The sequence below is a fragment of the Mizuhopecten yessoensis genome, unplaced genomic scaffold (assembly GCF_002113885.1).
Source record: "Mizuhopecten yessoensis strain PY_sf001 unplaced genomic scaffold, ASM211388v2 scaffold221, whole genome shotgun sequence".
In the NCBI taxonomy this organism is placed as follows: Eukaryota; Metazoa; Mollusca; class Bivalvia; order Pectinida; family Pectinidae; genus Mizuhopecten; species Mizuhopecten yessoensis.
Window position 1 is genome coordinate 56,654 of NW_018403438.1, and position 14,504 is coordinate 71,157.

Sequence of the window (14,504 nt, forward strand, 5' to 3'; positions counted from 1 at the left end):
GAGGACACCTATTTTATGAGAGAAGACTAAGGTAGGACTAAGGTAGAGGACACCTATTTTATGAGAGAAGACTAAGGTAGGACTAAGGTAGAGGACACCTATTTTATGAGAGAAGACTAAGATAGGACTAAGGTAGGACACCTATTTTATGAGAGAAGACTAAGGTATGTGACTTTTTAAATTGAGAAAGACAAGTCAAGTGACCTGTTCTATCTGTAGACTGATGCAGCAATTGTATGGGTAGGATAAGACAGGACTTGTTCTTAGTTAGACCTTAGTCAGGTGACCTACTTTATGGGTAAATAAGTCAGGCAGATGACCTACTTTATGAGTATATTAAGTCAGGTGACCTACTTTTTGAAGAGACTAAGTGGGTGACCTACTTTATGAGTAAATTAAGTCAGGTGACCTACATTTTTTGTAGATCAAGTCAGTGACCTACCTTTTGGGTTTAAATAAGTCAGGTGACCTACTTTACAAGTAGACTTAGTCAGGGGACCTACTTTATGAGTAGACTTAGTCAGGGGACCTACTTTATGAGTAGACTTAGTCAGGGGATGTACTTTATGAGAAGATTAAGTCAGGGGGCCTACTTTATGAATAGACTTAGTCAGGGGACCTACTTTATGAGTAGACTTAGTCAGGGGACCTACTTTATGAGTAGACTTAGTCAGGGGACCATCTTTTNGAAGATTAAGTCAGGGGGCCTACTTTATGAATAGACTTAGTCAGGGGACCTACTTTATGAGTAGACTTAGTCAGGGGACCTACTTTTTGGGTTTGAATAAGTCAGGGGACTTACTTGAAGGGTAGAATAAGTCAGGTGACCTTCTTTTTGAGTAGACTAAGATGGTTGACCTACTTTATAAGTAGAATAAGTCAGGGGACCTACCTTTTGAGTAGACTTAGATGGGTGACCTACTTTATGAGTAGACTGAGTCAGGTGATCACTTCCTTACAAGTTTACCTATGTCAGGTGTCCTATTCTGTTGGTGGACTAAGTATTGCTTTGTATTATTGTAAGATGCTATCTCTGGTGACTAGATCAATATATATATGTAACTGTATCCCTACTGTATCAGTGAATGTATCATTTGTTTTCTACTTACAGGAAAGCTTGTGCTACTACAGAGGATAAGTTGGTACAGACTGAAGACCAGGGATTACTTACCTCCTTTGTATTTCTTGGATTTTACAACCAATTTGTGGTCAGATTACTTACGACACTCTACATTTTACCGATCACAGGACAAACGTTGTGTATAGTGCCTTTTAAATTACCAAAATTTCGTTTTCAATTTTCTTCAAAGACAATTTTTCCTGTGGTATGAATTTCTTACGGAGAAGGTTTAGTTCTGGGGACCTACAGGGCGAACTGAAAGATGAAAATTCTAGTATACTCACTTTCAAAAAGGGGCCGTCCCCTAGCGCCCCCAACTCCCCATCAAAGTCTATGTCAGGAGCAGGAATCCCGAGGGCCCCGGTATCCAACAACAAACCGGCATACAACAAGGACAGATGTAAAACACTGCTCGTCGTTGACGACCATCACACTGACTGGTTCGTATATTACATTACTTTTTTAACCAAATGAATACACAGCTTTTTACTTAAAAATCCTTTGATTAAAAAGAGTTAAGAAATATCAAATGAAATAACAAAGTGTAATTAATTGTTTAATTCAACTCAATTTGATACGATCAATTTGAAATCAACTGTTTGAATGGTGAAACATCTAGAATGTCAAGTTTAAATTTGAAGCCTAAAACAGAAAACAACTCCCAAATCAATTTGAAAGAACAGAACTGAAAACAAAATATTTACAGATGAAAACATATTTCTATATATGCAGGATTATGTATCCTATAATACAGACTGACATGTTTATCCGTGCAGTGGCTTGCTTTTAATGACTCGCATTGTCAATGGACCATAAAAGATATCAGATTTAGAAACAAAGGAATGCCGTGGCAGAGATAAATGAATAGTCTTGTTCTCCGTGTAAGGAAAGTATGTGGAAACACTCTGACGTACAAGAAATCTCGTCGTTACGTGAAGTGCGACCAAACCTGACCCTGGACATTCTGTCTACCCTGCCTCATCAGAAGGTTCTATTACAAGAATAGATCGCTAGTTATTACCCATTTGGGAAGTATCCTTAGATTGGACAGTTGATTACAATGTCATGGAGTAGGGAAGTATCCTCTGGGTCGGACACCCTTTGATTGCAATTTACATTTAATTTGGTAATTGTATATCTAATATGTAAAAGATCCGAATTAAATTCCAAATTAATCAATTGATTATTTAAAGTACCTCAGTATGTTTCTATTAAGACAGAAGAAAACATTTTCAGAATAGAGCTGTTCAATCTTGTTATCACACTACATATTGTGTAGGGTTGGAATTGTACAATCCATTGATTGGCTGAAAAACAGCATTGTTAGGTATTTCTAACTAGACTTACATCGAAATAATTGAATCCCTTTTAAATAAGGTATTGATCAAAGGTTGATATTAATTGAAGGTATTATGAAAAAAAATGTTTGCATTGATGAGTTGAGTTGATTTTTTGATCAATATGCTTGACCTGTTTATTACTTCCCTCTGCTGCGAAGGTTTCAGACACTTTTCTCTGTGAGGGAGAATATAACACAATAATTAAATGGGTGTTTATTCTTCTCCTCGATATTCAATCAGTCAATATGGAAATGAAATGGAACTTTTTGATTGATTGAAAATCAAATATTGTGCAATTTTGATCAGGTTTGGTTTGAATGATTTATGGCTCTGTTAACTAACTCTATTTCGACTTCCGATATTCAATTGGACAAGATGGCCATTGCAGATTGGCCACCAATTTGTGGAAATTTTGATGTGGCTTATTTTTTTTTCTAATTGAACAAGTTGGACATTGCAGCTTGGCTTCTATTTGGTCTTGTGAAGGACTCCAACATCCCAGAGAAGTCTGAAATGTAATGGTCCTGTCATGATCAGGTGCTTAGAGCCCTGACAACAAGATTATTAGACTCGTTCATGCCTAGGGGTGTAGGATAAGGAAATTCCACCCAAGGGGTTTTCAAATATGGTGTATCCTACGTATGCACCCTTGAGCATGAAATAGTATTTTTCTCTCATTCCAACCACCAGAATAAGTTCAGAAACCATGAAAATGCGTTTGGTCTGGCTACCATTTTGACAATTCACTCGATTTTCCCCCTGAGCTTTTCAGACAAAAACAAATTAGCCAGCCAGATTTAGCATAACCCATAATTGCAAACAATGATTCCGCAGAAAAACTAACCACATCTTTATAGTGTGTACGGCAAATACATCGTAAAAAGTTTTAATTTCATCATGTTGCCTTTTCTGCTTTGCAGCATCGGAGAGTTTCAAATTTGTGACGTCACGTCATTGTTGAGCCATTGTGACATCACGTCACATGAATTGGGGTGTAAGATAGACATTTCCTACACCCCTTTCTTACCCTGGACAGCTCTATATTACACACAGGGAAATGAGAGAAAAACTAAGGCTGTATGTCTGGTGCTTTAGGGGAGACATTAAAATACTATTTGTTTCTGTTGTAGGTCAAAATATTTTCGAGGGAGAAAGATTTTTGGTGACTGGGATATAAGAGTAGAACAGGTAAGAACCTTAAATTGTTTTAATTACTTCATGATAATTTATTTCAAAACCAATCAAGTAAAATTCTAACTTAAATAAAAAAGGTTGATGTAGTCATTTAACTTTTTTTTAGCAGTGTGATAACCATTGTAAGTGTTTTCATCAAGGATATAGATGTACTTTGATTCAAGATGAAAACACCCCAGGGTATATTGCCCCTATTGGGGGATAGAATGGATAAATGTGGCAACTTCAATTTTAATCAATCTGAGGGAGGATTATGTCTGCATTCTCATAAAGAACGATGTATAGAAATACCTTTGTTTCACATGCAAAGTATAATTTTACCCCATGCATTTTTTGAGACCACTCATGATGTAAACACCTTTTGAGACCTCCCCATTTGCATGATGTAAACACCATTTGAGACCTCCCCACTAACATGATGTAAACACATTTTGACACCTCCCCACTAACATGATGTACACACCTTTTGACACCTCCCCACTTACATGATGTAAACACCTTTTGACAGCTCCCCACTAACATGATGTAAACACATTTTGAGACCTCCCCACTTACATGATGTAAACACATTTTGACACCTCCCCACTTACATGATGTACACACCTTTTGACACCTCCCCACTCATATGATGTAAACACCTTTTGACACCTCCCCACTTACATGATGTAAACACCTTTTGACACCTTCCCACTAACATGATGTAAACACATTTTAAGGCCTCCCCACTTACATGATGCAAACACATTTTGACACCTCCCCACTTACATGATGTAAACACATTTTGACACCTCCCCACTTACATGATGTAAACACCTTTAAACACCTCCTCACTTACATGCTGTACACACCTGTTGATACCTCCCCACTCACATGATGTACACACCTTTTGACACATCCCCACTCACATGATGTAAACACCTTTTGGCACCTCTCCAATCACATGATGTAAACACCTTTTGACACCTCCCCACTCTCACATGATGTTAATACCTTTTGACACCTCCCCACTCATATGATGTTAACACCTGTTGACACCTCCCCACTCACATGATGTAAACACCTTTTGACACCTCCCCACTCACATGATTTACACACATTTTGACACCTCCCCTCTCTCACATGACGTAAACACCTTTTGACACCTCCCCACTCACATGATGTACATACCTTTTGACACTTCCCACTCACATGATGTTAATACTTTTTGACGCTTCCCCACTCACATGATGTTAATACCTTTTGACACTTCCCCACTCACATGATGTTAATACCTTTTGACACCTCCCCACTCACATGATGTTAGTACCTTTTGACACCTCCACGCTCACATGATGTACACACCTTTTGACACTTTCCCACTCACATGATGTAAACCCCTGATGATACCTCCCCACTCACATGATGTTAGTACCTTTTGACACCTCCCCACTCACATGATGTAAACACCTTTTGACACCTCCCCACTCACATGATGTAAACACCTTTTGACACTTCCCCACTCACATGATGTACACACCTTTTGACACTTCCCCACTCACATGATGTACATACCGTTTGACAGCTCCCCACTCACGTGATGTAAACACCTTTTGACACCTCCCCACTCATATGATGTAAACACCTTTTGACACCTCCCCACTCACATGATGTTAACACCTTTTGTCACTTCCCCACTCACATGATGTAAACACCTTTTGACACCTCCCCACTAACATGATGTAAACACCTGATGATACCTCCCCACTCACATGATGTTAATACCTTTTGACACCTCCCCACTCACATGATGTACACACCTTTTGACACCTCCCCACTCACATGATGTACACACCTTTTGACACCTCCCCACTCACATGATGTACACACCTTTTGACACCTCCCCACTCACATGATGTTGATAATTTTTGACACCTCCCCACTCACATGATGTAAAAACACCTTTTGACAACTCCCCGCTCACATGATGTTAACACCTTTTGAAACCTCCACACTCACATGATGTAAAAACACCTTTTGACACCTCCCCGCTCACATGATGTTCACACCTTTTGACACCTCCCCACTCACATGATGTACACACCTTTTGACACCTCCCCACTCACATGATGTACACACATTTTGACACCTCCCCTCTCTCACATGATGTAACAACACCTTTTGACACCTCCCCGCTCACATGATGTAAACACCTTTTGACACCTCCCCGCTCACATGATGTTAACACCTTTTGACACCTCTTAATTCACATGATGTACACACCTTTTGACACTTCCCCACTCACATGATGTTAATACCTTTTGACACTTCCCCACTCACATGATGTTAATACCTTTTGACACCTCCCCACTCACATGATGTACATACCTTTTGACACTTCCCACTCACATGATGTTAATACTTTTTGACGCTTCCCCACTCACATGATGTTAATACCTTTTGACACTTCCCCACTCACATGATGTTAATACCTTTTGACACCTCCCCACTCACATGATGTTAGTACCTTTTGACACCTCCACGCTCACATGATGTACACACCTTTTGACACTTTCCCACTCACATGATGTAAACCCCTGATGATACCTCCCCACTCACATGATGTTAGTACCTTTTGACACCTCCCCACTCACATGATGTAAACACCTTTTGACACCTCCCCACTCACATGATGTAAACACCTTTTGACACTTCCCCACTCACATGATGTACACACCTTTTGACACTTCCCCACTCACATGATGTACATACCGTTTGACAGCTCCCCACTCACGTGATGTAAACACCTTTTGACACCTCCCCACTCATATGATGTAAACACCTTTTGACACCTCCCCACTCACATGATGTTAACACCTTTTGTCACTTCCCCACTCACATGATGTAAACACCTTTTGACACCTCCCCACTAACATGATGTAAACACCTGATGATACCTCCCCACTCACATGATGTTAATACCTTTTGACACCTCCCCACTCACATGATGTACACACCTTTTGACACCTCCCCACTCACATGATGTACACACCTTTTGACACCTCCCCACTCACATGATGTACACACCTTTTGACACCTCCCCACTCACATGATGTACACACCTTTTGACACCTCCCCACTCACATGATGTACACACCTTTTGACACCTCCCCACTCACATGATGTACACACCTTTTGACACCTCCCCACTCACATGATGTACACACCTTTTGACACCTCCCCACTCACATGATGTACACACCTTTTGACACCTCCCCACTCACATGATGTACACACCTTTTGACACCTCCCCACTCACATGATGTTGATAATTTTTGACACCTCCCCACTCACATGATGTAAAAACACCTTTTGACAACTCCCCGCTCACATGATGTTAACACCTTTTGAAACCTCCACACTCACATGATGTAAAAACACCTTTTGACACCTCCCCGCTCACATGATGTAAAAACACCCTTTGACACCTCGCCGCTCACATGATGTTAACCCCTTTTGACACCTCCCCGTGATGTTAACACCTTTTGAAGCCTCCACACTCACATGATGTACACACATTTTGACACCTCCCCTCTCTCACATGATGTAACAACACCTTTTGACACCTCCCCGCTCACATGATGTAAACACCTTTTGACACCTCCCCGCTCACATGATGTTAACACCTTTTGACACCTCTTAATTCACATGATGTACACACCTTTTGACACTTCCCCACTCACATGATGTTAATACCTTTTGACACCTCCCCACTCACATGATGTACATACCTTTTGACACTTCCCACTCACATGATGTTAATACTTTTTGACGCTTCCCCACTCACATGATGTTAATACCTTTTGAAACCTCCCCACTCACATGATGTTAGTACCTTTTCACACCTCCCCGCTCACATGATGTACACACCTTTTGACACTTTCCCACTTACATGATGTAAACACCTGATGATACCTCCTCACTCACATGATGTTAGTACCTTTTGACACCTCCCCGCTCACATGATGTCCACACCTTTTGACACTTTCACACTTACATGATGTACACACATTTTGACCCCTCCCCGCTCCCATGATGTACACCCCTTTTGACACTTCCCCTCTCACATGATGTAAACTCCTTTTGACACCTCCCCACTCACATGATGTTAACACCTTTTGACACCTCCCAACTCACATGATGTACACACCTTTTGACACCTCCCCACTCACTTGATGTACACACATTTTGACACCTCCCCTCTCTCACATGACGTAAACACCTTTTGACACCTCCCCACTCACATGATGTTAATAACTTTTGAAACCTCCCCACTCACATGATGTTAATACCTTTTGACACCTCCCCACTCACATGATGTAAACACCTTTTGACACCTCCCCACTCACATGATGTTAACACCTTTTGACACCTCCCCACTCACATGATGTAAACACCTTTTGACACCTCCCCACTCACATGATGTTAACACCTTTTGACACCTCCCCACTCACATGATGTAAACACCTTTTGACACCTCCCCACTCACATGATGTAAACACCTTTTGATACCTCCCCGCTCACATGATGTTAATACCTTTTGACACCTCCCCGCTCACATGATGTAAACACCTTTTGACACCTCCCCACTCACATGATGTAAACACCTTTTGACACCTCCCCACTCACATGATGTACACACCTTTTGACACCTCCCCACTCACATGATGTAAACACCTTTTGATACCTCCCCGCTCACATGATGTTAATACCTTTTGACACCTCCCCGCTCAAATGATGTAAACACCTTTTGACACCTCCCCACTCACATGATGTTAACACCTTTTGACACCTCCCCACTCACATGATGTACACACCTTTTGACACCTCCCCACTCATATGATGTTAAAATCTTTTGACACCTCCCCACTCACATGATGTAAACACCTTTTGATACCTCCCCGCTCACATGATGTTAACACCTTTTGACACCTCCCCGCTCACATGATGTAAACACCTTTTGACACCTCCCCGCTCACATGATGTACACACCTTTTGACACCTCCCCACTCATATGACGTAAACACCTTTTGACACTTCCCCACTCACATGATGTAAACACCTTTTGACACCTCCCCGCTCACATGATGTACACACCTTTTGACACCTCCCCACTCATATGACGTAAACACCTTTTGACACTTCCCCACTCACATGATGTAAACACCTTTTGACACCTCCCCACTCACATGATGTAAATGCTTTTCGGATTCCCTCTACACTGTCTCCATGTCCCAGTTTTTTAGCCTCCTTTATTGGTTAATTGAACAGTAGAAGAAGCCATTTGGAAAAAAGAAAATTTAAAAGAAATTTTCCACTTCCAAAATTCAACTTCTTGGGACTAGGTATTGAATTTTTGATGAGTGGTTTTAAAATTGAAAGTTAAGCACACGACTGACACTTGCACCAATGAAGAGAATGAGAGTTGTCAGTCCTGATCTCCTGTAACTGGATCGGAGTAGGCCATTACTTTATGGTCTCCCTGGGCCCAATCACATCACCAAAGTGTTTGTCTTGTGACATCTGCTGGCATTTCACAGTAGTTGGGAAGCATTTATTACAGGTGAGGGAGAGCCAGCACTGCAAAATTCAGGGTCGGAAAAGAGTAACAATTATCTGTTCTACCGGTTCACCCATAACTTAGACATTGAGAACATTTTTGAACTTTTTTGAAGTGACAATGTAATTTACAAACATTGTATGTATTCCTTTAACTGATGTCGTACTTTTCTGATACTTTTTAAGTGTCTCCGAGGTTTTACATACCAATATTTATCCTGTTATAAGTCCAGGGGGCTTAGGCATAAAATCTGAATCAAAGTAGGCGGTGGTTTATTATAATTGCAGGACAAAATGTATGGTTTCTACTGAACAGTTATTGAAATTGGTTGGCTTATTACCAGGCATGGGCTTATTGCCAGATAAGTTCAGTAATAAATACCACAAACTGTAACATGGTACATGAACTGATTCTAACTTGAGAGACCACTTCTACTAAAATACCAGTGTTGATAAACCACTTTCAAAACTATCCACCTGTATTAACAGACCACCTGTATTAACAAACCACCTGTATTAACAGACCACCTGTATTAGCAGACATCCTGCATTAACAGGCCACCTGTATTAACAGACCACTTGTATTAACAGACTACCTGTATTAACAAACCACCTGTATTAACAAACCACCTGTATTAACAGACCACCTGTATTAGCAGACATCCTGCATTAACAGGCCACCTGTATAAACAGACCACTTGTATTAACAGACTACCTGTATTAACAGACCACCTGTATTAACAGACTACCTGTATTAACCAACCAGCTGTATTAACAAACCACCTGTATTAACAGACCACCTGTATTAGCAGACTACCTGCATTAACAGACTACCTGTATCAACAGACCACCTGTATTAACAGACCACCTGTATTAGCAGGCCACTGGTATTAACATACCTCCTGTATTAACAGACCAACTGTATTAACAGACCACCTGTTTAAACAGACATGCTATATCAACAGACCACCTGTAATATGAGACCACCTATATTAACAGGCCACCTGTATTAACAGACCACCTGTATTAACAGACCATCTATATTAACAGGCCATCGGTATTAACAGACCACCTGTATTAACAGATACTGTGTCAACAGACCACCTGTAATAACAGACCATCTATATTAACAGGCCTCCTGTATTAACAGACCATCTGTATTAACAAACCACCTGTATTAACAAACCACCTGTATCAACAAACCACCTGTATTAACAGACCATCTATATTAACAGGCCATCTGTATTAACTGATCACCTGTATTAACAAACCACCTGTTTTAACAAACCACCTGTATTAACAGACCACCTGTATTAACAGACCATCTGCATTAACAGACTACCTGTATTAGCATACTACCTGTAATAACAGACCATCTGTATTAACAGACCACCTGTATTAACAGACCATCTGTATTAACATACTGCCTGTATTAACAGACCATCTGTATTAACAGACCATCTGTATTAATAAACCATCTGTATCAACATACCACCTGTATTTACAGATCACCTGTTAAACAGACCACCTGTATTTACAGATCACCTGTATTTACAGACCACCTGTATTTACAGATCACCTCTATTTACAGATCACCTGTTAAACAGACCACCTGTATTTACAGACCACCTGTATTTACAGACCACCTGTATTTACAGACCACCTATATTAACAGACCACCTGTATTTACAGATCACCTGTATTTACAGACCACCTGTTTTTACAGATCACCTTATTTACAGACCACCTATATTTACAGACCACCTGTATTTACAGACCACCTGTATTTACAGACCACCTATATTAACAGACCACCTGTATTTACAGACCACCTGTATTTACAGACCACCTGTATTTACAGACCACCTGTATTTACAGACCACCTGTATTTACAGATCACCTGTATTTACAGACCACCTGTATTTACAGACCACCTGTATTTACAGACCACCTGTATTTACAGACCACCTGTATTTACAGACCACCTGTATTTACAGACCACCTGTATTTACAGACCACCTGTATTTACAGACCACCTGTATTTACAGACCACCTGTATTTACAGACCACCTGTATTTACAGACCACCTGTATTTACAGACCACCTGTATTTACAGACCACCTGTATTTACAGACCACCTGTATTTACAGACCACCTGTATTTACAGACCACCTGTATTTACAGACCACCTGTATTTACAGACCACCTGTATTTACAGACCACCTGTATTTACAGACCACCTTTATTTACAGACCACCTATATTTACAGACCACCTATATTTACAGATCACCTATATTTACAGATCACCTATATTTACAGACCACCTGTATTTACAGACCACCTGTATTAACAAACCATTTTATAGGCTACCTGTGTGTAGACTCTGACTACAGGTTAGCTATATAATAGTATGATTGTGTAAAGTTCCAAATAAATCTGTTATGAAAATACGTGTTATGGTTATCGAGTGTCTAAAAGAAGAAATTTTCAAGTAAAATCTTATTTTTATGTACATTGTGTATGTATAATGTATACATTTATATATTTTGATATGTTGTCCCTCGATTTATCCACAAGATATATATACCTGATCCATATAACAGCTTTAATCTGATTGGATTAGATGGAGCACATGACATCAAAATAAAACATGATCAGATCATATTTCCTTAACAAGACCCAGTTTTGGTTATTGATACACTTACTCCGTGAATATTCTTTCACTGGTCTTTCCCATATTAGTAAAATGAAAGAACAAACCATGTTTGTTCTACAACAATTATGAAAAAAGTTATATAAATTTATGTTATTCACTCTTGTTGACCTGGATGTTAGTGCACAGGGGAATATATTAATGTGGGAGGAATCCGGAGTACCCACAGAAAACTCACATGGTCGGCAAGTGACCCTATACCTTGGCCATATTGGATGATCTAGCCTCTCTGTCTAGAAGATCATTCAAATGAATGCCCTTGAACCAATGCGCCTGTTTGTCCCTGTATCATGTCCCAGGACAAAGTTTAAATTAAACAGACATGTAAAAAGGCCTTTTGCTTCACAAGTTGACTTTCTATTGTTATAGAAGTTTTGGTTGCTAGACCAGTACTTAGACCGTTAAGTTATCCACAGATAATAAACAGGAATCACTCAATGCCTGTTATGAATCTAATTCATCTTCAATCTAATCGTAATCAATGTCTGTTTTATTTTTCAGGCAGAATTTTCAGAGCTAAATTTGGCTTCCTATACTGACACAGGAACAATGGTGGACATCCAGATACTGAGGAATGGTACAAAGGTGGTGAGGTAAGTGTCTGATACAGCAGGCTAGCACAAAGAGCAATGGTGGACATCCAGATACTGAGGAATGGTACAACAGTGGTGAGGTGAGTGTCTGATACAGCAGGCTAGCACAAAACACAATGGCGGACATCCAGATACTGAGGAATGGTACAAAGGTGTTGAGGTAAGTGTCTTATACAGCAGGCCAGCACAAAAAACAATGGTGGACATCCAGATACTGAGGAATGGTACAACAGTGGTGAGGTAAGTGTCTGATACAGCAGGCTAGCACAAAAAAACAATGGTGGACATCCAGATACTGGGGAATGGTACAAAGGTGGTGAGGTAAGTGTCTGATACAGCAGGCCAGCACACAGAACAATGGTGGACATCCAGATACTGACGAATGGGTACAAAGGTGGTGAGGTAAGTGTCTGATACAGCAGGCCAACACAAAGAACAATGGTGGACATCAAGACACTGATGAATGGTACAAAGGTGGTGAGGTAAGTGTCTGACACAGCAGGCAAACACAAAGAACAATGGTGGGCATCCAGATACTGAGGAATGGTACAAAGGTGGTGCGGTAAGTGTCTGAGACACCAGGCCAGCACAAAGAACAATGGTGGACATCCAGATACTGAGGAATGTTACAAAGGTGCTGAGGTAAGTGTCTGATACAGCAGGCCAACACAAAGAAAAATGGTGGGCATCCAGATACTGAGGAATGGTACAAAGGTGGTGCGGTAAGTGTCTGAGACACCAGGCCAGCACAAAGAACAATGGTGGACATCCAGATACTGGGGAATGCTACAAAGGTGGTGAGGTAAGTGTCTGATACAGCAGGCCAGAGGTAAGTGTCTGATACAGCAGGCTAGCACAAAGAACAATGATGGACATCCAGATACTCAGGAATGGTACAAAGGTGGTGAGGTAAGTGTCTGATACAGCAGGCTAGCACAAAGAACAATGGTGGACATCCAGATACTGGGGAATGCTACAAAGGTGGTGAGGTAAGTGTCTGATACAGCAGGCTAGCACAAAAAAACAATGGTGGACATTCAGATACTGGGGAATGGTACAAAGGTGGTGAGGTAAGTGTCTGATACAGCAGGCCAACACAAAGAACAATGGTGGACATCAAGACACTGATGAATGGTACAAAGGTGGTGAGGTAAGTGTCTGACACAGCAGGCAAACACAAAGAACAATGGTGGACATCCAGATACTAAGGAATGGTACAAAGGTGTTGAGGTAAGTGTCTGATACAGCAGGTCAGCACAAAAAACAATGGTGGACATCCAGATACTGAGGAATGTTACAAAGGTGGTGAGGTAAGTGTCTGATACAGCAGGCTAGCACAAAGAACAATGATGGACATCCAGATACTCAGGAATGGTACAAAGGTGGTGAGGTAAGTGTCTGAGACAGCAGGCCAACACAAAGAACAATGGTGCACATCCAGATACTGAGGAATGGTACAAAGGTGGAGAGGTAAGTGTCTGATACAGCAGGCCAACACAAAGAACAAAGGTGGACATCCAGATACTGAGGAATGTTACAAAGGTGGTGAGGTAAGTGTCTGATACAGCAGGCCACCACAAAGAACAATGGTGGACATCAAGACACTGAGGAATGGTACAAAGGTGGTGAGGTAAGTGTCTGAGACAGCAGGCCAACACAAAGAACAATGGTGGACATCAAGACACTGATGAATGGTACAAAGGTGGTGAGGTAAGTGTCTGAGACACCAGGCCAGCACAAAGAACAATGGTGGACATCCAGATACTGAGGAATAATACAAAGGTGGTGAGGTAAGTGTCTGATACCGCAGGCCAGCACACAGAACAATGGTGGACATCCAGATACTGACGAATGGTACAAAGGTGTTGAGATAAGTGTCTGATACAGCAGGCCAGCACAAAGAACAATGGTGGACATCCAGATACTGAGGAATGGTACAAAGGTGGTG

At 40.9% G+C, this 14,504-nt stretch overlaps 1 protein-coding gene across 2 annotated transcripts in view; it reads left to right on the forward strand.

The window, feature by feature from the left end:
• LOC110442041 (synapsin-like) overlaps positions 1 to 14,504 on the forward strand; it is a 174,831-nt gene that overhangs the window by 15,411 nt on the left and 144,916 nt on the right. For both annotated transcript variants that reach the window (XM_021485558.1, XM_021485486.1), the window contains exons 2-4: positions 1,112 to 1,560; positions 3,591 to 3,648; positions 12,465 to 12,556. In XM_021485558.1, the coding sequence (XP_021341233.1) occupies positions 1,328 to 1,560; positions 3,591 to 3,648; positions 12,465 to 12,556 (383 nt within the window). In that variant the 5' untranslated portion in view covers positions 1,112 to 1,327. The remainder of the gene's footprint in view (positions 1 to 1,111; positions 1,561 to 3,590; positions 3,649 to 12,464; positions 12,557 to 14,504) is intronic.